We start from the raw sequence: 27,849 nt of genomic DNA, 5'->3' as shown, positions 1-27,849 counted from the left end.
AGTGCAAATCTGTATGTGTCTGAGACACTCTTGTTTCAGATGAAGAGCAGCCTAAATTTGTTTCTTTTCATATTCATCACCCACTTACTTTATCCTCCCCCCGCCTTTTCTTTCCATTCCCTTTTTATTTCTCTACCCCCTTCCCCTCGCATTCCTTCTCCCCCTCGCCCCATGTAGGTCAAACTTCCTTATTTTCTTATCTTTCCTCTATTCCTTCTCCCACCCCCTCCTTTTTCTGCACCTTCTGCTCCTGTGCTGGAGAGCAGCTGATAGCAGATCAGGCAGGGACCTTTCATTATCAGCAAAATCACTTCTGATTTGGAGCAGAAGGCAGAGAGAACGGAAGCCCAGCTCCGCGCTGCCATGGCTTCAGGGGCTTCTGAACAGGGACTCCAAGAGGAAACCAAATGTCCCATCTGCAGAAACTATTTCACGGAGTTAGTGAGCGTAGACTTGGGCGCAGCTTCTGCCGGGGCTGCATCTCTCAGCACTGTGACACATGGACAAAAGGGGACTATGACCCTTTGTGCTGTCCCATGTGCAGAGCCCTGATCCAGAAAGAGAATCTCTGGGTTGACTGGGACCTGGCAAGATTAGTAGAAATCTATTGAAATAAAAGATTTTGTTTCAATATTGCCTTTATTCCTTTTATCGTATTATATACAATAAAATGTTAAACAAAGGTCATTTTGAAAAAAAAATCAAAATGTTTTGTTCTGTAAGTATCAAAAGGGGCATTTTAACATTAATGAAATGCGGTGTTTAATTTTTTTTCTAAACTAAGTTTTGTTGAAATCAACACACTCCCATGGAAAGTTCAGATATCGATGACATGGTATTTTCCAAAGAAAAAACATTTTGTCTCTCAATTTTCAACCAGCTCGACTAGATGTTTCCCCATCATCAGACATTTTACCAAAAATTTTTCCTGTGTGCATCTAACATAGCTAGAAAATTGTAATGGTAGTTGTGAATGACAATGTGTCCTTCATTGGCAGTCTATAACTGGGCAGATGGTCAGGGGAGCATCCTCTTTAGATCCATGTATACCTGGACTGAAGAAAGGCCGGAGTGTCCCAGGGAAGCTATATCTGAAAGTGTAGATATGGGAGTCATCAGATAAATTGTAAAATGAGAGCTCTCCTGCCTCATAGTCCAGAAAAATCCCAACCCTCGTGGGTTTTGTTTCCAAGGTGATTGTTGTCCGAGGAGTGGAGAGGGCTTTGTATTCTCCATTCCATAACCTTATGGCCCAGTATCCATCTTCAGGTGCTATACTTTTGTACCTCTCCCTGTTTTCTGATTCAGCAGAAACCCCCAAGTGCCACATAGTCTTGTTCTTAAGCTCCACTTCCCAATAATGTCTCCCAGAGTTAAATCTCTCAGAGCCCAGGACACAGCGATAAGAATCAACAATGTCCAGATCTTTAGGTTGTTCCCCCGTTATGTCTGCACATTTCACACTTTTGAGGTTCTTTGACACCCAGAGTTCAGGATGTGCTGTTTCTCGATCCAGAGTCACATTCACTGGAAGGAGGAAAGAGAGAGTTTTCCTTTTGGTGGAGATAATCCAAAAACATATTTAATAATATTTACATATTCACACCTAGTCATTTTAAATCTGTTATTCCTTTAAGTTAATAACATCTGGGAAGCCATCGCAGTCTATCGAGCCCATGTTCATTTTACCATAAAAGTAGTAGAGTTTCAGTATCTTTGTGTAGAAAAATTACAAGTTAAATGATCAGGTTTATAAGCATATTGTTATTGGTTTGAATGTCATCATGATTCCTTCCACTAGCCCAAAGGTGCCGACTCTATGGGTGCTCCGGGGCTTGAGCACCCATGGGAAAAAATAGTGGGTGCTCAGCACCCATTGGCCACCTGCCGATTAGCTGTTTGGCAGGCCCCATCAATCAGCTCTTCCCCCATCCCCTCCAGAACCTCCTGCCCACCACCAATCAGCTGTTTGGTGGCATGCAGGAGGCGCTGCGGGGGAGGGAGAGGAGCAGCCACGGGAACAGGAAGAAGTGGAGTGAGGGCAGGGCATGCTCGGGAGAGGGGGTGGAGTGGGGCTGGGAAGAGGTGGGGTGGGGTGGAGCAGGGGTGGGAAGAGGCAGAGCGAGGGTGGGGCCTTGGGGGAAGGGGTGGGGCCAAGCAGTGGTGGAGCACCCCTGGGGAAAGCTGAAAGTTGGCATCTGTGCACCAGAAGTTCATAAATAATGTTTCGTTGTCCTGGATCTAGAGAAAGAGGTCTTTAAATCCATTTATCCCCTACAGGATGGGCTATCTTCTCCTCCATCTCCTCCAGCCACCTCCTAAACACAGCGAGTGGAAACATGATCAGGCATATTTTCATTAGCTATTTCTGGGAGGGAGTTATTTGCGGGTGGGGTATTTGGTGCGGGCATGGTGAGAAGACAGGAGTGTTTGGCATTTATTCATTTATGGAGTGAGCATTTGGAATGGTATTTGCTCCTTTGATGGAAGGGGGGCTACTCATTCAGTGTGGAGGAAATTGGTTTTGTTGTGTTTTGTTTTATCTTTAGATTTCTATTACAGGGATTGTGGTAGAACTGGTAGTTGGAGAAAGAGGGGTATTTGGGTACATTCAGCTGGGGTGACAGACCTACCTCTTTTGGATGGCTAATATTGTGCACGTAGAGAGGGTTGAGGGTAACGAGAGAGGTGAAAGTGATATCCCTGGTGTTAAGTGGAAGAGGGAATAGGAGGATATAATGACCCTCCTGTCCTAGGTGTGGATGAGAAACCTGCTAGAATGAGCTGGCCAAATTTTCAAAGGAGCTCCAGAAAAGTGATGAACTCTTAAAAATCTAGCCCTAAAAGCCAGAAATCACCTGCCTTATCTCCCTGTGACCATCACTAAAGGAAATTCAGAGAATCCAAGCAATCGTACAGAATCCCTGCAATCAGATCTCTCTGTTCTTGGCTCACAGCATCATTGCTCAAACATCTCAGTTATCCATATCAGGACCTACAAAACGGGGTGTAATAACCATCTCCTCGAAAAGCCTATTCTTCCCTCACCCTTCCCTTTACCAGACTAATAAAGTTATCTCCAGCTATGATAGGAAGAAAATAACTTACAGATAACATTTAAGGCCCAGATTTACCTCCATCCCACATAAAATATGGAGTTGTCTCATTTTGTATGTTATTTACATCAAAGACGCTGAGAACAGTGGTAGCTCTTAGAGGAGCATTTATTAAAGCACCTAAATCATGGGTGTTTTAGTTGCACTGACACTAAGAACATAAGAACGGCCATATTGGGTCAGACCAAAGGTCCATCTAGCCCAGTATCCTGTCTTCCGACAGTGGCCAAGGCCAGGTGCCCCAGAGGGAATGAACAGAACAGGCATCAAGTGATCCAACCCCTGTTGCCCATTTCCACCTTCTGGCAAACAGAGGCTAGGGACACCATCCCTGCCCATCCTGGCTAGATGAACTACTGTTTGAGTGCTAAGCTACATGTTAAGATGGCTAAACATTCATAGCCAAATAAGAAAACAATTCTTTCAAGATGGTCTTGTTCTGAGGTGGGACAATATTTGAACCACAGGGGCAGGACACTTCAGATACAGGAGATCTCCCATCCAAATTTGGATTGGCTTGTGTTTTGGGAGTGAATGTGGGCGGATAATAATTATGTCTAACAAGTCATGGATTTAAGCATGATTCTTCACATGGAAGCAAGGCACTTAGATACATGTTCCCTTCTGAATCTCACTCTACTCCAATGGAATAAATTAGGGGCTACAGCACAGATCTCTCAATGCATCAGATTTCATAGAATCATAGAAGAGTAGGACTGGAAGGGAACTCAATAGGTCATCTAATCCAGTCCCCTGCACTAATGGGAAGGCTAAGAAGAATATTATCTAGACCACCTCTGGCAGATGTTTGTCTAACCTGCTTTTAAAAGCCTCCAATGATGGAGATTCCACAGCCTTCCTAGGCAATTTATTCCAGTGCTTAACCACCCTGACAGTTAGGAAGTTTTTCCTAACGTCCAGCTTAACCTCCCTTGCTGCAATTTAAGCCCATTGCTTCTTGTCCCATCTTCAGATGTTAACGAGAACAATTTACCTCCTTCCCCTTTGTAACAACCTTTTATGTACTTGAAAACTGTTATGTCCCACCTCAGTCTCCTCTTCTCCAGACTAAACAAACCCAATTTTTTCTATCTTCCCTCATAGGTCATGTTTTCTAGACCCTTAATCATTTTTGTTGCTCTTCTCTGGACTTTCTCCAATTTGTCCACCTCTTTCCTGAAATGTGGCACCTAAAACTGTACACAATACTTCAGTTGAGGCCTAATCAGCGTGGAGTAGAGCGGAAGAATGACTTCTCGTGCCTTGCTTACAACACTCCTGCTAATACCTCCCAGCATGATGTTTGGTTGTTTTGCAAAAGTGCTACACTGCTGACTCATATTTCCGTTCCTCTGAGCTCTTTGTCCTGTTTATAATGTTATGGGTTGGGCTAAACCCATAAAAATTGGTGGGTCTAACAGCTGCCTTTCATTCAGTATCAGTGGGGAAAGGAATTGAGCTCCTTTATGTAACCACGTAGCTGAAACAATAGTGTTTTCCACCAATAACACAAGCAAATAATATGGCCCAAGAGAAAGGCATATGTGAGGTGTATGTGGGCAGAGGGGTTTCAGTGGGTATTGTTTCAGTGGAGGTGTATGTGTGAGAGAAAGGCAGGAAGAACAAAGCAGAAACAGACACAGATAAGAAGCAGAAAGTGAGGGACACATCCTGAATAGACATTGGGAGTTTGGCCCAGGGAAAAAGCCTAGAGCAAAACTTTTGTGGACTGAATGTTAGCTGAAAGAGGCTTGGGACTGTGCAAAACGAAATTATTTCCTCTTGTTTGATTCTTCCTGTATTCAGGGATTCATGGCTTTCTACAGTCTTTGTAAATAAACAGGATTGCATCAAAGACATAGCTGACTCCAACATCAATTTTTCCTCCTAACAAACAACCTGCAGGACCCCAAATGCGGCTGACCGCTCAGGTCTAAAAGGGGTAAACGGTTACTTGCATTTTTATATGATCACCTCTTACATCTCTCTTGAGAGCCAATACTTTTTTATCCTGTTAATTTTGAGAAGAAAAGGGAGCACAGGTCTTTGAAAGAAAGGTATTTTGACATTGGTAACATGTCAATTTCAGTTACCTGCAAATCTTGCGGCTTTTCTGAGCACTGAAACAAAGGTACAAAAACAGCTGAAGACTTGTCCAAATACATGCAGTCTTAATATAATAAAACTTGGTACCACTTTTATGGCCAGGAAAAAATATTTGTTAAACCCAAATCAGAATGCTACCAGCCTTACAAGAATACTGTGGTTTTGAACTCTAGAATCATAGAACATCAGGGTTGGAAGGGATCTCAGGAGGTCATCTCGACCAACCTGCTGCTCAAAGCAGGACCAATCCCCAATTTTTGCCCCCAGATCCCTAAATGGCCCCCCAAGGATTGAACTCACAACCCTAGGTTTAGCAGGCCAATGCTCAAACCACTGAGCTATCCCTCCCCTTTAACAACAACAATGGATTTGCACAGCTCTATTTGTATAAACTGTCCACTGTGGGAACATGCCTTACCTCTGCTCTGAGGCTCTAGACCAGTTTCCCTTTGTTCAATATATGTTGATGAAAAGCTTGTTTCCCTGACAGGGAATCGAATCCTAACCACTAGACCACCAGGGAAGTGGTAAATGGTGACTATGGTGACTATCTGTTTTTCTGAGTACTTTATCTCAAAAATGCCTTCTCTCAATAACCTCAAATACACTCATATTTCCTCTGCACAAAGATTACGTATCCTAAGAGATAAAGCTAAAATACCCTTCACTTGGTATATTAGAAAAGGGGAGAGAACCAGGCTTACAATGGTCAGGAATATTCAGTCTTAACTATGGAGTGGCTGCTTTTTCATAGTAATAGAGGAAAATGGAACTTACCAAATCCTGCAAGATATTTTTCTGAAACAAACAGAAAACAAGACCTGAAATGAATAATGCTGGAAAGAAAGACACTCTAGCAGCCGTGTTAGTCTGTATTCGCAAAAAGAAAAGGAGTACTTGTGGCACCTTAGAGACTAACACCTTAGAGACTAGATTTATTTGAGCCTAAGCTTTCATGAGCTACAGCTCACTTCAAGTTGTTAGTCTCTAAGGTGCCACAAGTACTCCCTTTCTTCTAGCACTGTGTCTCCTGCCATTTTTAATTAGTTACATTACCTAACCTCTGATTTACTTGATAAGTGGTTAAAAGATACATTCACTCTTTTGCAGTGGGCCATCAATATTATGCATCGCTTAAATCAAACGAAGGTTTAAGCACGCTTCAAGCAGTGCGTGGGTCTGTGAGGTGACCCCTCTCCACAGAGATCAATTTCACCTTCTAAGATTTCCAGTTGCCAAGATACAGTGCGCACATTTAAAAAGTGCATTCAGGTTTTACAGGTATTACTGGTTCCAATGATATTCCCTATGCTGAAAATGGGGGATACCACTGACACAGGTAATGGCCAGATTCATTCCAATGCTTAACCTCTAGGTGCCCTGATGCCTTCAGGAATTCTCAGCGAGTTGAGTTTGAGGAAAGTTGCTCTGGTAATTTTAAAGTTATAAACGTTTATATCATATTCACTCCAGTGATGTCCTGGCTTATAAACAAAAAGGCTCTTCAATGAAACCTAAAGTCACAGCCTATCTTTCCTTAGGTACACAGCTATGGAAAGAAAGCTCTGTTAGCAAACGTGTAATAAGCAGTTTCCGAAAGCGCATCCGAGCAGCAGCAGCCTAAATATACCGTCCGATGTAAAGCTCTTTGAAATTTTTCAGCTTTTGATTTTATAGTGATGTTTTTTCATCAAAAACTCAAATTTTGATTAATACAGTAAAATATCTTGAAAAGGGTTTGCAAGTTGTGCTTATTTGATTGATTTAACCAGCTGCAATCAGAATGTTTGATATCTCTAATTTTTCTCTGTAATGTTTCCTCTCTATGAGGAAAACATTCACTTTTGGTTTACTTAAAAACACCTCTTCTACCAGAGATACAAAGATAAGCTTTTATTATTTTTTCTTCATTTTAGAGACACATTTAGGTAAATGAAATTTACCTTTCTCTTTCTCCACTTGAAATCGTAGTTTATCTAGAGGAAGAAGAGAATGAAATACGAGATTCCATATTGTCGTATTTTTGGTGATATTCCTACTGTTATTTCATATAATTATGCTAAAATTATTAAAAACAATGTGAGACAGAAAGATTGAAAATCTTTCTCCTATTAAAGACAAGATATTGAACTAGATGGGCACACATCCAATCCAGTATGTCCATTCCTGTTGCCTATGTTCCTATGAAATAAGGACAGACACAAGTTGATCTTTCTGTGGAAGCCCAATTACAATTTATTAAAATTAAAAACATACTAAAATAGACTTTTTTGATCTTTTCCCTGAAATCAAGACCATAAAGACCACTTGTACAAAGTCTCATTCTAATAACGGGTTGCAGCGTTGCTCTCACAAGATGGGTTGGTCCAATAAAAGATATTACTTCACCCACCGTGTCATCACAGACATGGACCAACCCCACAAGTTTGGGGTGTTTTTTCTATATAAATAGGTTTTGTTATACTATTTACTGAAGCCTTCAACTTCTACTGTTCAGAGGATGTTCTTTTAGTGAAAATTTGACAGCCAATTGGCAGTTAAATGGGTGATAGAGGGTCTCAGAGGGAGAGTGGTGGTCTTTGTCTCCTAGTTTGGTAATTGTGGTGTATTAGGACAGTGAAACCCCACAGCAGAGATTGATGGAATCTAGCCGGTGCTACTTTTGGCCTCCCTGGGAGTGTTTTCTGGTTTATGACCTTTGCCTGCAGCTCAAACTATGGTAGGCTGTGTGGCCAAGTGAGTTTCTGGAGAATCAGAGGTGACCAGAAGCTGGGAATGAGCGACAGGGGATGGATCACTTGATGATCACCTGTTCTGTTCATTCCCCCTGGGGCACCTGGCACTGGCCACTGTCAGAAGAATTTAGAATTTGCTGCTTATCAGCTGGAGCAAGAAGCAGTCTATGGTTGGAAAATTGGCCACTGTCAACTCCTTGCTATAAGAATTATTCTTTGATTTCACTGCATTTATTAGCATTGATACAGTCAATAAATCTGTGGCCTATGTGCCATTCTTTCCAATCAGAGTGTGAGGACCCTCCTTATCTATCCTGGGTAAAGTCTCTTCTATCTGATCGTTCAGATAAACCACTCCTGGGGCTACAGACTGAGCTTCTAGGGGGCTTTACTGAAAGGTTTGCAAATGTAATGGCTGCCAAATCCATGGCTGCCAAATCCCTCTGACCACACTTCCCAGCATTCGTGGAGTCAGAAGTGTGGGCAATAGGGACTGAAACCCATGTTGAGGCCAGTAGCAAGGCATCTGCATGGGGTGGCCATATGTCCTGTTTTGGCCAGGACAGTCCCTTTTTTAAGCCCTGTCCCGGCCGTCCCAACTTTTTTGACAGGAGTGTGAACTTGTCCCATTTGCTCAGTTGGCAAGAGCAAACAGGACAAACGCTCTGTTTTGTCAAAAAGGTGGGGTGTAAAGGAACAAGGGGGGAGTGGTGATGCCAGCCCCATGCAGGGCTGGGGTGGGGGGCAGGCAGGCTTCGGGCGAGCAGCGACTCTAGCCATGCCTGGGGGTGGGGGGCAGGGTTTGGGTGAGTGGTTCAGGCCAGCCCTGCGTGGGGAGGGGGCCTTGGATGAGCATCTTTGGGAAATATGGTCCCCATCTGCAGGGGCTGATCTGGACATGCAGTCCGCTGGCCCAGTGTCACCAGCGCCGCACAGCCCCCATCCCGAGGACAGCCTGATTTAAGTTTACACACAGAGTTTAGGACCATTTCGGCTTTGAGTTCGGAAGGAAGCTGGGGGAGAGACAGTGCAGCTCAGAGAGCCCCTGCTAAACTCCCAGTCCCCCCGATGGAGTCCTTGCTTCTCTGTGAGATCTAGCTGCATGGACCAGGCATTTCCAGCACTGCAGTGACCGGCATCCAGCAGAGAGAGATCTGACCCAGCGTCAGTTCCAGAGAGACAGCTGAGGCTCCGGGAGAATTCCAGATTGAGAGAATACCTGAGCCTGGCTGGCATCCGGAGAGGACCCTGCCCCACCCAGGGGTGAAGATAAACTAAGGGAACTTTTATTTAAGCTGGCCGATACTACAGCTCTGCAACACTCCATCTTGGGACACCCGACCTCAGCCTGCAGTGTTGGGAAGGTGCCAGGGTGGGAGCTGGGGTTTGGAGGACTTTGTGAGTGCTCAGAGGCAAGGAAAAGGGTTGTTTATCAATGTTTATTAAGTATTAGTTAAACTTAACCCCTTCCTTCTCCACATCCTAATTTTCCTGTTCCCAATAATGTCCCTACCTCAGTTATGCTCTTATTTTGGGTGTATTATGACGTTGCTAAGTTTGTTTTGTTTGCCTTGTTGTCCCCTGTGTACTAGGCTTTACATTCCTTGCCAGCTCGCAGTAATTGTACTAATTTTCTCAGGGGACAGCACCCCTGCGTACATAGGTGCTGACTCAATGGGTGCTCAGCACCCACCTGCCACAGCTGTTTGGTGGCTGGAGGATGCACATGGGGGAGGGGGGAGAGCAGTGAGCGGCAGGGGCCTGGATTGGAGCGGCGGCAGGAAGAGGCAGAGCGAGGGGGGGGCCTCAACAGAGGGAATGGGGATGAGGGAAGAGATGGAGCGAGGGTGGGGGCCTCGGCGGAGGGGGCAGAGAGGAGGGAAGAGACAGAGCGAGGGCAAGGCCTCAGGGGAAGAGGCAGAGTGGGGGTGGGGCCTTGGAGTGGAACGGGGGGGAGGGGGCGGGAGCACCCCTGGGGAAAAATTAAAGTCAGAACCTATGCCTGTGTATATGTAAACTCTTAATATTGGCCATTGCAAGCACCAGAGAGAGAAAAAAGGGAAGAGGCGTAAGCCACACCTCCGGGGGGGGACTACAGATACATGATAATAAATGTTGTTTTCTTGACTTACCTTATTGCATGGACTATTTATATCAGATAGTTCACTTGCCCCATATAACCCATAAATTTACCTTCAAAGTCTTTCAATTTACAGCGCAGAGAATCTATTGGAAGGAAAAGATCAGATATGTTAGATGTCATCCTATCAATTTATGGTGACATTTCAACTAATATTTATTGTCATTTTGCTACAATTGTGATAGAAACAGAGATAACTGAAAAACAAACAGAAACTGGTGTACATGATGTGGAAGGTAATTTACAGTTAATCAGAAACCAAAAAAAGGTTAAAATAGTTTTGGGTTTTTTTAATCTCACAGTAAGTAGATGTACGTTTGGATTGTTTTCCATACCAAGAAACAGCATTCAGCTTTGTTTCACTATGTGCAATTCACTATAGACAAAAGAAGCAGAATTATATCTTTTGTTTGTATCTTGCATTTCCTCATTACTATGCCAAAAAAAGAAGACATTCTAATAGTATAAAAATGATTTCTGTACAATTTCCATTTCATAATGAAACTTTTAAGATGAAATTATTTTTTCTAAAGTCTTCTGACTCAGAGAATTGCATAACATTTCTTCATTGTATTGTATTTTAACTTGTCTTAATTGTACTGTATTTTGTAATATACAGAATTTGTAGGAGTTCTCTTTCACATACAGCAGGGGTGGCCAAACCGTGGTTCACAAGCCCCATATGGCTCTTTTACAGTTAAAGTGTGGCTCGTGGAGCCTGCCACACCCATCCCTTCTCCGCCTATCAGGCTGGGAGCGGAGCTCGGGGTTTCTGCCCTGCGGCAGGGTGGTGGGGCTAGGGGCTTCTGTACAACAGGGTAGGGGGCCTTGTGGCTTCTGCCCCATGGTAGGCATTGTCGGTGCTTCAGCCCCAAGCCCCAGCAGGCACTTCTCACAGGGCAGAAGCCTCTAACCCCACCACCCCTCCACAGGGCAGGAGCCATGGCAGGTAAGCCCTGCAGGGCTGAAGTCCCAAGCCTTGGCAGGCACACCCAGCCACAAGTACTGGCTTCTTCCGGGGGTGTTCAAACCCCCGTTCCACCCCAGGCCCCACCCCCACCCGACCCCTTCCTCCAAAGCCCCACTCCTGCCCCCACTCTGCCCTGGGCCCCACCCTAATCCCACCTCTTCTCTCAAACCCTCACCCCGCCCTGCCACGTCCCTCCCAGTTCTGCCCCCTCCCCTGAGCACACCCTGTCCCCACTCCTCCCCTCCCCCCAGCGCCTCCTGTATGCTGCGGAACAGCTGATCGCGGCAGGCGGGAGGCACTGGGAGGGAGGGGGAGGAGTTGATCAGCAGGGAGAGGAACGGGGGAGCTGGCTGCCGGTGGGTGCTAAGCACCCACTAATTTTTTTCCATGGGTGGTCCAGTCCTGAAGCACCCACGGAGTCAGCGCCTATGCGCCCAGTCCTTGACCTTCTGAAGATTATCGTATGTGGCTCAGAGGCTCAGTACGTTTGGCCACCCCTGACACAGAGGGTCAAGATGCCTCTTCCAGAGGGACGGTTTTAAGTATCTGAAGGCTGCGGCTCTCTTCCACGCTTGGTTTACAAAGGGGCAGAGTTTCCAGATAACCTGCCGACAGTTAGACCGTGACACGGTGTAACGATTGGCCACAGTGGAATTGGCTCCCTAGGGAGCACGGGAGAACCCCAAGGGAAGCTGAACACTGAACTGAAACCCTCTGTTAACCCTTCTCTACACCACCCTCTCTCATTTTAAAAATCTCTCCCTGACTATATCTGTATCACGGCCGTCCCTAGGGGGGGTGCGGGGCCTGGGACAACCCCCCCACTCTGGCCCAGGTGCCGCCCCCACTCTACCCCTTCCCCCAAACCCCCCGCCCCGCCTCTTCCTGCCCCTGCTCTGCCCCTCCCTGCCCCATTCCACCCCTTCCCCCAAGCCTCTGCCCCGCCTCTTCCAGCCCCTGCCCCACCCCACATCTTCCTGCCCCTGCTCCGCCCCTCCCCGCCCCATTCCACCCGTTCCCCCAAGCCCCTGCCCCGCCTCTTCCTGTCCCTTCACCGTCCCACCTCTTCCTGCCCCTGTTCTGTCCCTCTCCGCCCCGTTCCACCCCTTCCCCCAAGCCTCTGCCCTGCCTCTTCCCACCCCTTCCCCACCCCACATCTTCCTGCCCCTGCTCCACCCCTGTCCGCCCCATTCTACCCCTTCCCCCAAGCCCCACCCCACCTCTTTCTGGCTTCCGCCCCCTCCCCCAAGCAATGCCAGGAGCCGGAGGGATGGGGCAGAGCGGAGCGGGCTGGGGCCGGGTCACTTGCTGCTGCTGGCATCAGGCCCTCACTAATCACCCAGGCCCCCCTGGACTCCATGTCCCGAAGTGCAGGGCCCCCCAAAGCACGGAGCCCGGGGCAGTTGCCCCGGTCCGTCCTATGGACAGGACGGCTCTGACTGTACTGTCCCCTTTATTTCATGTATTACCTTTTTCTTTGTGTTGCTTCCGTAAACAGTAAATAAGCAAGGGAATGAAAAAACCCAAAACCAACAGGTTTAGTGACAGGCGAATCACTGTCACGTGGGAGACCTTTGGGAAAAAAGAATCTGAAAAACAAATGAATATTATTAATTTATTATGAATTATTATTATTTTTTATTAAACTTATTATTGTCTCTCTTTTTTCCAATACCAGCATCCCAGTTTTAACCCCAGTGTCAACCGTCTGTCGAGTGGTAGCAAATATCTGGGTCTTGCACGTCAGTTTCCCGCAGAGGAAAACCAGTGACATGAAGTCAGGGCATATTCTCAGTGTAATTGACTTTATTTACACAGGGAGACTAGTCCTGAAATGAATGTAGGCCAGTGGTTTTCAACCTTTTTTCATTTGTGGACCCCTAAAAAATTTCGAATGAAGTTGCGGACCTCCTTAAGAAATCTTAAGACACAGTCTGCTAAACCCCGGGAGTCCATGGACTACAGATTGAAAACCACTGATATAGGACAGTTTCTCGAACCAAACTTCATATCAATGGATGTATGAACTGACCTGCTATATAAACGCTTGATACTTCTTCTTCATTCAGGATGTTGTTTCTGATTGTGCAGGTCAGATTCTGGTTGGAATTTTCTGTTACAATAAGTACCGATTCAGTCTGAAACAGCCCATTTTCATCACGGAAGCATTTTCCAGGCAATGATGGGAGAGGCTGTCCTTTGAGATCCTTCCACAGTGACTGAGGCTCTGGATACCATCCTCCCGATCGACACACCATTTGGATACCTCCGTCCTGGTAACCCTCAATAGAGATCAGGGGATTAGTACCTGAAACTGGAGAATGAAGTAAATCTGCATTAATTGTATATTCTGGGTTAAAAATTTAACATATTTGGCAACAGAGCATTGAGGGCTAGACTGATCCTTTAGGCTCAGCCTTGAGTAAGGGAGGACACATTTATCCTAAGGATAGGATAAATGAGGAGCAGCCTTGAAAGGAGCAGCCTTGAAAGGAATTATGACTCAGAGAGCCACAATTACCCCTTTACTACTCTTTTGCTGTGGGGAGGGAAGTAAGAGGCTACAAAAAGAGAAACCCCTATAATAACAGGGGATTTCAACTGTCCACATATTGATTGAGAACATGTCTCCTCAGGATGGCATGCAGAGATCAAATTTCTAGACATCGCTGAGTGACTGCTTCTTGGAGAAGCTAATCCTGGAACACACAAGGGGAGAGGCCATTCTTGATTTAATCCTAAGTGGCACACAGGATCTGGTCCAAGAGGTGAATATAGCTGAACCGTCGGTAATAGCAACTATAATGTAATTAAATTTAACATCCTTGTAGGGGGGGAAATACCAAAGAAGCCCACCACAGTAGCATTTAAATTCAAAAAGGGGAACTACACAAAAATGAGGAGGCGAGTTATACAAAAATTAAAAGGAACAGTCACAAGAGTGAAATGCCTGCAAGCTGCATGGAAACTTTCTAAAAGCACCATAATAGAGGCCCAAACTATATGTAGACCCCAAATTGAAAAAAACAACAACACAGTAAGAGGACCAAAAAAATGCTACCATGACTAAACAACAGAGTAAAAGAGGCAGTTAGAGACAAAAAGGCATCCTTTAAAAATTGGAAGTTAAATCCTACTGAGGAAAATAGAAAGGAACTCTGGCAAGTCAATTGTAAAAGCATAATTAGGTAGGCCAAAAAAAGAATTTGAAGAGCACCTAGCAAAAGACACAAAAACAAGCAGCATTTTTTAAACTATATCAAAAACAGGAAGCCGACCAAACAATCAATGGGGCCACTGGATGATCAAGGTACTAAAGGAGTACTCAAGGAAGATAAGGCCATTGCGGAGAAGCTAAATAAATTATTTGTGTTGGTCTTCACTGCACAGGAGCAGCAGATTTCCACACCAGAGTCATTCTTTTTAGGTGACAAATCTGAACTGTCCAAGATTGAGGTATCAATAGAGAAGGTTTTGGAACAAACTGATAAACTAAAACAGCAATAAGTCACCAGGACCAGATAGGATTCACCCAGGAGCTCTGAAGGAACTCACAGGGAAGAAAGGTAAGCAGCAGGATACGGACCCTGGACTTCAGGAAAGCAGACTTCGACTCCCTCAGGGAACGGATGGGTAGGATCCCCTGGGGGACTAACATGAAGGGGAAAGGAGTCCAGGAGAGCTGGCTGTATTTCAAGGAATCCCTGTTGAGGTTACAGGGACAAACCATCCTGATGAGTCAAAAGAATAGTAAATATGGCAGGCGACCAGCTTGGCTTAACGGTGAAATCCTAGTGGATCTTAAACATAAAAAAGAAGCTCACAAGAAGTGGAAGGTTGGACATATGACCAGGGAAGAGTATAAAAATATTGCTCGGGCATGTAGGAATGAAATCAGGAGGGCCAAATCGCACCTGGAGCTGCAGCTAGCAAGAGATGTCAAGAGTCACAAGAAGGGTTTCTTCAGGTATGTTGGCAACAAGAAGAAAGCCAAGGAAAGTGTGGGCCCCTTACTGAATGAGGGAGGCAACCTAGTGACAGAGGATGTGGAAAAAGCTAATGTACTCAATGCTTTTTTTGCCTCTGTCTTCACTAACAAGGACAGCTCCCAGACTGCTGCGCTGGGCATCACAACATGGGGAGTAGATGGCCAGCCCTCTGTGGAGAAAGAGGTGGTTAGGGACTATTTAGAAAAGCTGGACATGCACAAGTCCATGGGGCCGGACGAGTTGCATCCGAGAGTGCTAAAGGAATTGGCGGCTGTGATTGCAGAGCGATTGGCCATTATCTTTGAAAACTCGTGGCGAATGGGGGAAGTCCCAGATGACTGGAAAAAAGCTAATGTAGTGCCAATCTTTAAAAAAGGGAAGGAGGAGGATCCTGGGAACTACAGGCCAGTCAGCCTCACCTCAGTCACCAGAAAAATCACGGAGCAGGTCCTCAAGGAATCAATCCTGAAGCACTTACATGAGAGGAAAGTGATCAGGAACAGTCAGCATGGATTCACCAAGGGAAGATCATGCCTGACTAATCTAATCGCCTTCTATGATGAGATTACTGGTTCTGTGGATGAAGGGAAAGCAGTGGATGCATTGTTTCTTGACTTTAGCAAAGCTTTTGACACGGTCTCCCCCAGTATTCTTGTCAGCAAGTTAAAGTATGGGCTGGATGAATGCACTATAAGGTGGGTAGAAAGTTGGCTAGATTGTCAGGCTCAACGGGTAGTGATCAATGGCTCCATGTCTAGTTGGCAGCCGGTGTCAAGAGGAGTGACCCAGGGGTCGGTCCTGGGACCGGTTTTGTTCAATATCTTCATAAATGATCTGGAGGATGGTGTGGATTGCACTCTCAGCAAATTTGCGGATGATACTAAACTGGGAGGAGTGGTAGATACGCTGGAGGGCAGGGATAGGATACAGAGGGACCTAGACAAATTGGAGGGTTGGGCCAAAAGAAATCTGATGAGGTTCAATAAGGATAAGTGCAGGGTCCTGCACTTAGGACGGAAGAACCCAATGCACAGCTACAGACCAGAGACCAAATGGCTAGGCAGCAGTTCTGCGGAAAAGGACCTAGGGGTGACAGTGGACGAGAAGCTGGATATGAGTCAGCAGTGTGCCCTTGTTGCCAAGAAGGCCAATGGCATTTTGGGATGTATAAGTAGGGGCATAGCGAGCAGATCGAGGGACGTGATCGTCCCCCTCTATTCGACATTGGTGAGGCCTCATCTGGAGTACTGTGTCCAGTTTTGGGCCCCACACTACAAGAAGGATGTGGATAAATTGGAGAGAGTCCAGCGAAGGGCAACAAAAATGATTAGGGGTCTGGAACACATGACTTATGAGGAGAGGCTGAGGGAACTGGGATTGTTTAGTCTGCAGAAGAGAAGAATGTGGAGGATTTGATAGCTGCTTTCAACTACCTGAGAGGTGGTTCCAGAGAGGATGGTTCTAGACTATTCTCAGTGGTAGAAGAGGACAGGACAAGGAGTAATGGTCTCAAGTTGTAGTGGGGGAGGTTTAGGTTAGATATTAGGAAAAACTTTTTCACTAGGAGGGTGATGAAAACTGGAATGCGTTACCTAGGGAGGTGGTAGAATCTCCTTTCTTAGAAGTTTTTAAGGTCAGGCTTGACAAAGCCCTGGCTGGGATGATATAATTGGGGATTGGTCCTGCTTTGAGCAGGGGGTTGGACTAGATGACCTCCTGAGGTCCCTTCCAACCCTGATATTCTATGATTCTATGATTCAAATGTGAAATTGAAGAACTACAAACTGTGGCATGTAACCTATTGCTTAAATGAGCCTCTATACCAGATGACTGGAGGATAGATAATGTGACACCTGTTTTTAAAAAGCCTCCAGAGGCGATCCTGGCAATTACAGGCTGATAAGCCTAACTTCAGTACTAGGCAAATTGGTTGAAACTATAGTAAAGAGCAGAATTATCAGACAGATAGATGAGCATGATATGTTGGAGAAGAATCAACACGGCTTTTGTAAACAGAAATCATGCCTCACTAATCTATTAGAATTCTTTGAGGGGATCAACAAACGTGGACAAGGGTGATACAGTGGATATAATGTATGTGGACTTTCAGAAAGCCTTTGACAAGGCCCCTTACCAAAGACTCTTAAGCAATGTAGGCAATGATGGGCTAAAAGGGAAGGTCTTCTCATGCATCAGTAACTGGTTAAAAGATAGGAAACAAAGAGTAGGAATAAATGGTCAGTTTTCACAGTGGAGAGAGGTAAATAGCGGAGTCCCCTAAGGAACTGTACTGGGACCAGTACTATTCAATATATTCATAAATGATCTCGAAAAAGGGGTTAAACAGTGAGATGGCAAAGTTTGCAGATAATACAAAATTACTTAAGATAGTTAAGTCCAAAGCAGACTGTGAAGAGTTACAAGGAGATTTCACAAAACTGGGTCACTGGGCAACAAAATGGCAGGTGAAATTCAGGGTTGATAAATGCAAAGTAATGCACATTGGAAAACATAATCTCAACTATACATACAAAATGATGGGGTCTAAATGAGCTGTTAACACTCAAGAAAGAGATCTTGGAGTCACCGTGGGTAGTTCTCTGAAAACATCTGCTCAATGTGCAGCAGCAGCTATAAAAGCTAACAGAATGGTCTGAACCATTAGGAAAAGGATAGATAATAAGACAAAAAATATCATAACGCCACTATATAAATTAGGGCTGTCAAGTGATTAAAAAATTAATCATGATTAATTGCACAATTAATTGCACTGTTAATAATAGAATACCATTTATTTAAATATTTTGGATGTTCTCTACATTTTCAAATATATTGATTTCAGTTACAACACAGAATACAAGTGTATAGGGCTCACTTTATATTTATTTTTGATTACAAATATTTGCACTGTAAAAAAGAAACAAAAGTATATAGTATTTTTCAATTCACCTAATACAAGCACTGTAGTGCAATCTCCTTATCATGAAAGTTGAACTTACATATATAGAATTATGTACAAAAATAACTGCACTCAAAAATAAAACCATGTAAAACTTTAGAGCCTACAAGTCCACTCAGTCCTACTTCTTGTTCAGCCAATCGCTCAGACAAACAAGTTTGTTTGCATTTATGGGAAATAATGCTGCCTGCTTGGCATTTACAATGTCACCTGAAAGTGAGAATGGGCGTTCGCATGGCACTGTTGTAGCCAGCGTCGCAAGATATTTACATGCCAGATGAGCTAAAGTTCATATGTCCCTTCGTGCTTCAAACACCATTCTAGGGGACATGCATCCATACTGATGACAGGTTCTGCTTGATAACAATCCAAAGCAGTGCAGACCAATGCATGTTCATTTTCATTATCTGAGTCAGATGTCACCAGCAGAAGGTTGATTTTCTTTTTTGGTGGTTCAGATTCTGTAGTTTCCTTGTGGGAGTGTTGCTCTTTTAAGACTTCTGAAAGCATGTCCCACACCTGTAGCTATCTTTAGAAATCTCACATTGGTACCTTCTTTGCATTTCATCAAATCTACAGTGAAAGTGTTCTTAAATCGAACAACATGTGCTGGGTAATCATCCGAGAATGCCATAATACGAAACATATGGCAGAATGCGGGTAACACAGAGCAGGAGACATACAATTCTCCCCCAAGGAGTTCTTTCACAAATTTCATTAACGCATGATTTTTTTAATGAGCATCATCAGCATGGAAGCATGTCCTCTGGAATCGTGGCCGAAGCATGAAGGGATATACAAATGTTTAGCATATCGGGCACATACCTTGCAATGCCAGCTACAACAGTGCCATGTGAATGCCTGTTCTCACTTTCAGGTGAAATTGTAAATAAGAAGCAGGCAGCATTATCTCCCGTGAATGTAAACAAACTTGTTTTTTTTTAGTGTTTGGCTGAACAAAAAGTAGGACTGAGTGGACTTGTAGTTGCTAAAGTTTTACAGTGTTTTGTTTTTGAGTGCAGTTATGTAACAAAAAAAATCTACATTTGTAAGTTGCACTTTCACAATAAAGAGATTGCACTACAGTACTTGTATGAGGTGAACTGAAAAATACTATTGCTTTTGTTTATCATTTTTACAGTGCAAATATTTGTAATAAAAATAATAATATAAAGTGAGCACTGTACGCTTTGTATTCTGTGTTGTAACTGAAATCAATATATTTGAAAATGTAGAAAAACATCCACAGATATTTAATAAATTTCAACTGGAATTCTATTGTTTAACAGTGCAAACAATTAAAACTGTGATTAACTGCAATAAATTTTTTAATTGCAATTAATTTTTTTGAGTTAATCATGTGAGTTAACTGCAATTAATCAACAGCCCTAATATAAATCTATGATACTCCCTCATCTTGAATACTGTGTGCAGATCTAGTCACCTCATCTCAAAAAAGATGTATTAAAATTGGAAAAGGTACAGAGAAGGGCAACAGAAATGATTAGGGGTATGGAACAGCTTCCATATGAAGAGAAATTAAAAAGACTGGGACTGTTCAGCTTAAAAAAGAGATGCCTAAGGGGGGGATATGATAGAGATCCATAAAATCATGACTGGTGTGGAGAAACTGAATAAGGAAGTGAAATTTACCCTTTCACACAACACAAAAACCATGGGTGACCCAATGAAATTAATAGGCAGCAGGTTTAAAATAAACAAAAGAAGTACTGCTTCCCACAACGCACAGTCAGCCTGTGGAACTCATTGCCAGGGGATTTTGTGAAGGCCAAAAGTATATCTGGGTTTAGAAAACAATTAGATAAATTCATGGAAGATAGGGCCATCAATGACTATTAGCCAAGATGGTCAGAGACCCAACCTCATGCTCTGGGTGTTTCTAAGCCTCTTGCTAGCAGAAGTTGGGACTGGACAGCGGGGGATGGATCACTCAGTAATTGCCCTGTTCTGTTCATTCCCTCTGAAGAATCTGACACCAGCCACTGTTGGAAGACAGGCTACTGAGCTATATGAAGCATTGGTCTGAATCTGTATGGCCATTCTTATGGGAGAAGTAAGTTGCTGCAGCCCATGGAAGGGCGTATCTTACTGCCATCTTCACACCTGGCCAGCTGTTCTGGCCAAACACAGGGGCGTGGGGAGTGGGGAGAGCAAAGGATCTATCCATTCTCCTCCTTTCTCTCTCTACCCCCTTCTTCACCCTCTGACTCCCAGTGGAAACCGGGGGAAGAGCTCTCCAACACTCAGACCCAAGATCCAAGGAGGGGAGTAAAGCAGGACAGAATCTAGTCCAGGGGTTCTCAAGACAAATTATTTTGTGGCCTCAGAGTGCAGCCACCGACTTTTGCTGGTGGCTGCACTCACACTTTTCCCCTAAAATACTTAATTAGCTTTAGGAAAAACAAAGAAATATGCACATAGACACGTCCAAATCATTGTAATTTATTTATTGCTAGCTAGTAAGTCTCCTGTGAAAAGTGATATTAACAAACACACAGATATCACTTTTCATTACAGACTTACTCAGCCCCAGGCAAGTCTGGAGACTAATTAAGCCCTGGATGGGGGGAGGGGGAGGCAGCAGGGGCCAGGGACGATGGGGGTGGGTGGGTGGCTGCGAGAGGCAGCAGGGGGCTGCAGCCTGAAACCCCGTGGCTAGGGGACAGAGTCCGATGCCATGTGGCCAGAGCGCGGGGCTGGAGCCTGATGCCACGCAGCCAGAGCCTGCCACCCCGCCATGCCCAGGCTGAAGCCCAAAATCTGAGCTCCACCACTCCTGGGAAGGTGCGGAACTCACCAGCTGCCTGCTTCTCCAGCATTGTGCCCAAGTGTCTCCAGAGAGGGGCAGGCACCAACCCCTACTGGAAGCCCCAACACCAAGGCTGTGCATCCAGGAGCACCAGGGAGGGGGAGGGGCTGGTCTCCCCCGCACCCCCATCAAAGCCCAGGAGGCTGCAAGAAAAGCCCCCGGTGGCCACATTTGAGAAATGCTGATTCTAGTCTAGCATGTCTCTGTGTATTACCATATGTTACAAAACCACTGGATTATCTTCTATATAATCCCATAGGACTAGACTGTGCATTTTAGGGACATCCCGGGTTGCACTGGGAGGAGAAAAAACATTTCTTTTTCTTGGTGCAGCGTATTCTCACTGGGTACCTAGCCAGCTGTGTTGATGGGCACATGGGGGTAAAGGACCGCAGACATGGCTGTGCTTATGACTCACTTTTCTTTGCCTACTCGTCACGTATTTGGTCTGGTGGGTGAGCATCTGGTCCCTGCACTCCCACATGCTAAAGCTGGGGTACCTAAAAACCTAACATGGCCACACTTACTCTCTGCCATTCCCCTGCATGGCCGAGTTAGGGCTAGTGACAACCGAGCCCTGTAATTTCAAAGAAAATCAGCAAGACTGGGCATAAATCTTTCTCCTGTCATGTTAGCTGAAAGTAGTTTTCACCAGACAGAGTGGTGCAGGGGATTGAATGCAATGATAGGTTTCAGATATTTTGTATCACCTTAAATTAATATACAATATTTTCCTCAAAAACCACAAATATGGAGGAGAGGGAAGAAAAAACAGCTTTTCCACACATCTCGATTGGCAATCAGCGCTTAGAAATATAACTGCAGTGCACAGGCCAAAACTTTCAAGTGTCTCCTCAGATCTCAGACACTTAGCAAGGCTGGCAAACAACAGCTGATATCAGAAAGACAAGTGCTGTAATTGCCATTTAAAGGAGACATAGGCGCTGACTCCATGGGTGCTCAGGGGCTCAAGCATCCATGGAGAAAAAATAGGGGGTGCTCAGCACCCATGGACCTGCTCGGGGCAGCTGCAGTGGCAGCCCTAGGGCTGGCTGCCAATCAGCTGCTGAGCCACTTGCTCCTCTCTGCCCCCACCCCCACTCACTGCCCTTAAGGCAGGAGGGGGCAGAAAGGAGTGAGCGGCAGGCAGGAGGTACTCAGGAGAGGGGATTTCGGGGGAGGGGTAGAGCGGGCCTCTGGGGGCGGAGTGGGGGTGGAGTTTCGGGGAGGGGGTGGAGCTGGTGTGGGGCACCCACCAGCAAAACCAAAAGTCAGCGCTTATGAAATGAGATATAACGATGTCCTCTCAACCTAGGGAAGGCAATATAGAAAATCAAGTTTACTGACCTGATACCTGTAGTTCCAATGCAGCTTCTTGATATGAGAACTCTGATCGAAAGAAACATGAGTACAGCCCTGAATCAGAGAGTCTGATATTGCCTATCCTCAAGGCAACTCTTCCATCAGCCAGGCCCTCTTTCAGAAACTCTGTCCTTCCCCGATATTCTGACATCTGCTCCGGATACTGATCCTTCCCTTCACGGTACAGGTGCACAACTGAAGAAAACTGAGCCCGGTACCATCTCACCTCCATGTTCTCAGCACTCATCCTGGGTGACAAGCGGCAGGCTAATCTGACTTCATCACCTACAGAAGCAGTGATAGGGCGATCGGGTCCAATCACTGAAAAGTGTACTGTTAAATGGAATAGGACATAAAAACAATTGAATTTGAGAAGAACTGAGACTAGGATTTTAATTTCCTGGTCAGGCACAATATATAGAAAATATATCCCTTACAGCTTTACAATGCATTGTGGTTGTTCATGGGTCCTGACTTCATATGTGAATTTTAATACACTTCCCTGCTAGTATTTGATGGGAAATTATTCAAATGGAGAATTAAAATTGGAATTTATTACAAAAATGGATGAAAAATATTGCAGATCAAATTTTGCCTTCAGATGCACAGACATACAACCCTCGGTGACTTGAATGAGCATTGTATAGTTTGTAGGTAGTATGGCCTAGTGAATGGGGTACTAGCTATAGACTCTGGCATGCAGGGTTCTAGCTCTCTTTCTATCGCTAGCTTTTGTGGCAACTTGGGCAATACACTTCCCCTCTCTATGCCTCAGTTCCTTCATTTGTAAGAATGACCTTCTTTTGTATGGGTTTTGAGATATGCAGATAAAAAGAGCTAAGCAGTATTTATCTGTGTGCAATATTTGGCCAGACTATTTTCCAATATAATTTTAAGACCCATATTTTCTAAAATAGCCTCGAACTCAACATTCTACACCCAAAATCTTAGGTCCACAATATTGGAGGTCCAAATCTATGTACATTAAAAAGCTAATATTTGCATATGCAAATAGTGTTTTTGTGAACAACCCTGATAGATAAGTTTCATTTTAAAAACTCCCTTCCCTGAAATAACATTTATACACTAATGGTCAAGATTTTGGCCAAATGGTGTCAAATGATTTTATTGGTGCTTCAGTTTTTAGATGCCTTAATTGGCACTTCTTGAAAATCAGGGCCCTTCCATGACTTATAATAGGTTTCCATTATACATCTGATTTCAACTCTCTTTCCCTTCCTTCCACCTTGTATGTATTAGAAGCTGGGCTGAATAATTATTGTTGTAGCTTAGGCTAAGTGGGTGTGGCTGCATTTTGGATGGCCATGGGAAACAGCTAGGCTCCCTCATAGCAGCTCCCCATTGGGCAGAGGAGTATGCAAGCCCATATACAAATTAAAAATATGTAGCTGGATGGCTTTGCTGAGTATTGTTGGACCAGAGAGGTGGGTCAGGAGTTGGGTGGGTGTCTTAGAAAAGCAGGAGACATGGCACACAGAGAGAAGCAGAAAGAAAGGCAGGCAGATGCAACCTGGAAGCACAGTGTGAGGCCATGGGTGGTGTGTGACTCCTCCATTTGGGGAGGTTGGGGGTGCCCGGACTGTGGCCCCATCCCTGCTCAGCCTCTTCCCCTGGAAGCCCCGTCCACACTTCACCTGTGGCCCCGCTCAGCCCCCACCCTGAGGCACCCGCGCCTCCGAGCCTCTTCGCCCCTGCCCCCCACCTGCCAGCCACTCACACACCTCTTCGACCCTTCCCTCGGCCCACATCTCTTCACTCCCTTCCCTGGCCGCTCACACACCTCTTCGCCCTCTTCCCCAGCTCCCCGCCCTCCTGCCCTCTCCCTGGCTCCCCACCCTCCTGCCTCTTCACCCTCTCCCCGGCCCCCCCACCCTCCCGCCTCTTCACCCCCTCCCCCAGCCCGCCACCCGCTGCTCACACCTCTTTGCCCCCTCCCTCGGCCTCCCGCCTCTTCGACCCCTTCCCTGGCCCCCCCGCCTGCTGCTCACACCACTTCACCCCCTCCTGCCTGCCACTCGTCCAAGATGCCTGGGAATAGACCTGCTCGAATAATGTGTAAAAAACCCTGTCACTAGATTCTTTTTAAAAATTTGTAACTGGGTTTTTGAGTTGGTTTTGTGGTTTCCAAAATGCTGACAACATTGTTGACATGAAGTGCCTGTTCCTCTTCACTTATTCCTGTTCCCCCCGCAACTTCCTAAGCTTCCAGGGGCTCCCCAGCTGCAGCCATCCTGACCCCATGAGGGTCGAGAAGGGGGGAAGAAAGGGTGTCCCACAAGAATGGAGAACCTCTGTCACTGTCTACCCCTTTAAGGCTACTGTCTTGCTGTAATGTGAGACCGAGGCCTGGTCTACACTGGGGGGGGGGGGGGGAATCGATCTAAGATACGCAACTTCAGCTACGAGAATAGCGTAGCTGAAGTCAACGTACCGTAGATCGATTTAGAATCACTTACTTCGTGTCCTCGCGGCGCGAGATCGACGGCCGCCGCTCCCCCGCCGACTCCGCTTCCACCTCTCGCCGGGGCGGAGTTCCGGAGTCGACGGCAGAACGATCGGGGATCGATTTATCGCGTCTAGTGTAGACGCGATAAATCGATCCCCGAGAGATCGACCACTACCCATCAGCGGGTAGTGTAGACATGGCCCAAGAGAGAAGCGGCAGGACATGCAAGCTCTGGGAGAAGGAATCTGAACCTGTCTGTGCCTGAGTTTTCAGTACATGAACAACCCGAAGAACATTTTTAATTAAAAAAAATATTGAGACACATTTATGTTTAAAAATGTCATGAACATTCTTCCCGAAAATTGTTCCATTTCCAACCCTTCAAAAGAGAAACAACTTGGAACTTTCATATTTTTTTCCATGGAATTAATATTTTATTTCCAGGAGGTGCCAGAAAGTATGTTCAAAAGTAGGAATTCTTACCTGAGTCCAACTTGTGAACAAGAAGAGAAATGAAGATTATGGTGTAACCAAGAAGGGAGGAGCTCCCTACTGAGCTCTTGGAGACGGAGAAAGGTCTCATCGTGATTTTGGTTGGTGCTGGGCAAAATAAAAAACAAAACAACCCCCCCCCCCCCGAGGGAAATAAGTGAGTGTCAGCCAGTGAATTTGATGCAAGTATGGTGAATACTACATAAACACCCTGCATATTTTATTTGCTTTGAAGGTTGAAAACTGGGTGACCCATTAAAAAATATCTCCTGAGTAGCTTCCAAATATTTATCTTACCATCTGCACTCTGACCGGGATGTAAAATTGAAGATAATGAGATTGTGCTTCTCTTTATACTCCTGGGATTACTTAGTTTGTAAACTTTTTGAAGTAGAGGCCAACTGTATGTTCTGTATTTGTACAGCCCTTAGCACAACGGAGTCCAGGTCCAGGACAGGGACCCATGGGCAGCGCATGAACCGCCTGTTTGGGGAGGCTAGCCCCCAGCCATGCCCCTTCTGCCCGAGGCCCCGCCCCTCCACTGCTGGAGCCCTGAGCTCACCATTGTGGCCAGAGAAGCCCTTCCCCAGCTGCCTCAAGTCCCGGGCCCCGGGCTGGCCCCGGTTGCCAGCTCCCCCATCCCAGCCCATCCCAGCGCCCCCAGCCCCAGAGTGCCGGGCGGGCAGTCCCAGTGCCCCAGCTCCGGAGCACTGAGCAGCCCCAGCACCAGGCGGCCTGAACACCATCCCCAGCTGTCCCAAGTCCTGGGCTGCCAGCCCTAGCCCCAGCCCCAGCCACCACCCGCTTTGGGAAGAGGAATCCTGGGCTGGGGCCATGGGGGAAGAGCAAGAGGCAGGAGGGGGCCTCGGGGTGGAGCGTGGGCAGGGCAACATCTGACTGTTTGGGGAGGCTTAGTCTCCCCTGGGCTGCAATACCCACTGCCCATGCAGGGACCCCTAGACACTATGATAATACAAATTATGATTATCATTAATAAGAAGCCAGGATGAAAATCCTCCATATCTTTGCTCTGGAATTCAGTCTCTTAATTAATGGATGAAGTAATGAAAGGATGGATATAGCTCCATTACACATCTCAGTCCTCTGCTAGTGGGAGGCTATAGAAGCAGAACATCCATATTCCGAATATGGGAAAATATAGGTAAAAAGGGCATGAGAGAATTAATTTCCTACTCTGCACTAGACACACACTCTTAGAGAAAAAGCTGAGAAAGCAGCTTACTCCCCTCCATATGCTCCTATCTTTGAAAACCCTCTTGACACAGCACATGCAGGTAAAATATATCCTCTTACCACCAGTAATATACAAGAGGTAAACTATATAAAAATGTCATTACCTGCAGCTATAATATCCCATCAGTCCTCCTGCAGAACTCTACATTAATGACCTTGGAGAATTCTGCTTGAGAACTGAATGTTAGTGTCCTAATCATAATAACGAAAGAAAGTACCAGCCTCTGACATAAGCTAATATTTCTAACATCATTTAAATGCAAAGAAAGAAACTGACGGTTTATCTGTGGATGTCCTAGGACCAGTGTCTATTTGACATTAACAATTCATCGAAAGAATAAATGCCACAGAGTGAGTAGGGAAACCTAGAAAAAAGCAGACTAGATGGTATTCAGATGAACAAAGATCACCTACCTGATGAATCCTGGAGCAAAAATACTTCTGCGTATTTTCAAGCTCCCCACAGTGTTCTCAGCCACTTTAACATCCACTTCAAGGCATTAGTGTTAACATAATATTTTTAGTGAATATGTCAGTTGAGCAGGGTGCATCTTTACCTCTACATATAAAATCGGAGTTTTACATTAGCCTGATTGTATTTTTACCCCTTTACCTGACCTGTTTTGCATTGATCTGAAATGTTCTTTCACTGCGCTCAGTAACTTCAGAAGTGAAAGTAGATCAGCAGCCATGATCCTTATCATGTGCTGGTTATATTAGAGAGATAAAGACACTACCTTAAAGAAAAACACAATAATAAACAGTATTTCCAAGGCAGCCGTTTCAAGGTTCTCTGCTTGCCTGATGATAATTGTAATTATGAAAATGTTCTTTTTCCCCTTGCCGCCAAGCATTACAAGGCTAAAATAAAATTGTATTTAGAGGGCAACCATCTGTCTCATTTTTCTGCTGGGGAGAATCATCTATGCGAAATTTATCTGTATTAATTCAGCTGTAGCTAATATTACATCACTTCATAATTGTGCAGAGCAAATAGGCTGCGTTTCAATGGGGCCAAATAATACACAGAATTCCTTGTGTAACCGTTCTGCCCGTCAGAGCTGGCAGCAACGAGAGCCGGGTTCAGTATCTAGGGGTTCCGTTCCAATAACACAATGCAAAACCAGCTCGAGCCCCCACCCAGTGGCCTGGGACAAATATATACCACCCCCCTGGGCGCCTCTAAGAGGCAATACTTCCCCTCTCGCAAGCACGGAGTCTGAGTGTAGCAAAAGCTTTTTGCTAAAGGAGGGAAACAATGTGGCATTATGTTGGGGAAACACCATCAACAAGATTCCTAACACAAACCATGAGCAAATGACTCACCCCCAAGTAAGTTTGGTAGTGTCCTTTTCCCCTCAGGGTCTTAAGTCCAGCAACCCAACTGTCACCCCACCCACAGTTTCTGACCTTGGTCAGGGCAGCCCCA

General features: G+C 45.4%; 1 protein-coding gene across 1 annotated transcript; it reads right to left on the bottom strand.

Annotated features, from left to right (window-relative positions):
* Window positions 1–641: 641 nt before the first annotated feature.
* On the bottom strand, window positions 642–26,997 carry LOC144274368 (butyrophilin subfamily 1 member A1-like). The gene is made up of 10 exons (XM_077833143.1): window positions 26,835–26,997; window positions 25,158–25,274; window positions 22,193–22,540; window positions 13,100–13,381; window positions 12,537–12,656; window positions 10,151–10,183; window positions 7,166–7,198; window positions 6,000–6,020; window positions 5,210–5,236; window positions 642–1,527 (listed from the first exon to the last, which is right to left on the bottom strand). The coding sequence occupies exons 2-10, from the start codon at window positions 25,255–25,257 to the stop codon at window positions 989–991; spliced, it is 1,503 nt and encodes a 500-aa protein (XP_077689269.1). The 5' UTR covers window positions 25,258–25,274; window positions 26,835–26,997; the 3' UTR covers window positions 642–988.
* Between the last annotated feature and the right edge of the window lie 852 nt (window positions 26,998–27,849).

This window comes from Eretmochelys imbricata, chromosome 14 (genome assembly GCF_965152235.1).
Source record: "Eretmochelys imbricata isolate rEreImb1 chromosome 14, rEreImb1.hap1, whole genome shotgun sequence".
In the NCBI taxonomy this organism is placed as follows: domain Eukaryota; kingdom Metazoa; phylum Chordata; order Testudines; family Cheloniidae; genus Eretmochelys; species Eretmochelys imbricata.
This window is presented reverse-complemented; position numbering and strand designations above follow the sequence as displayed.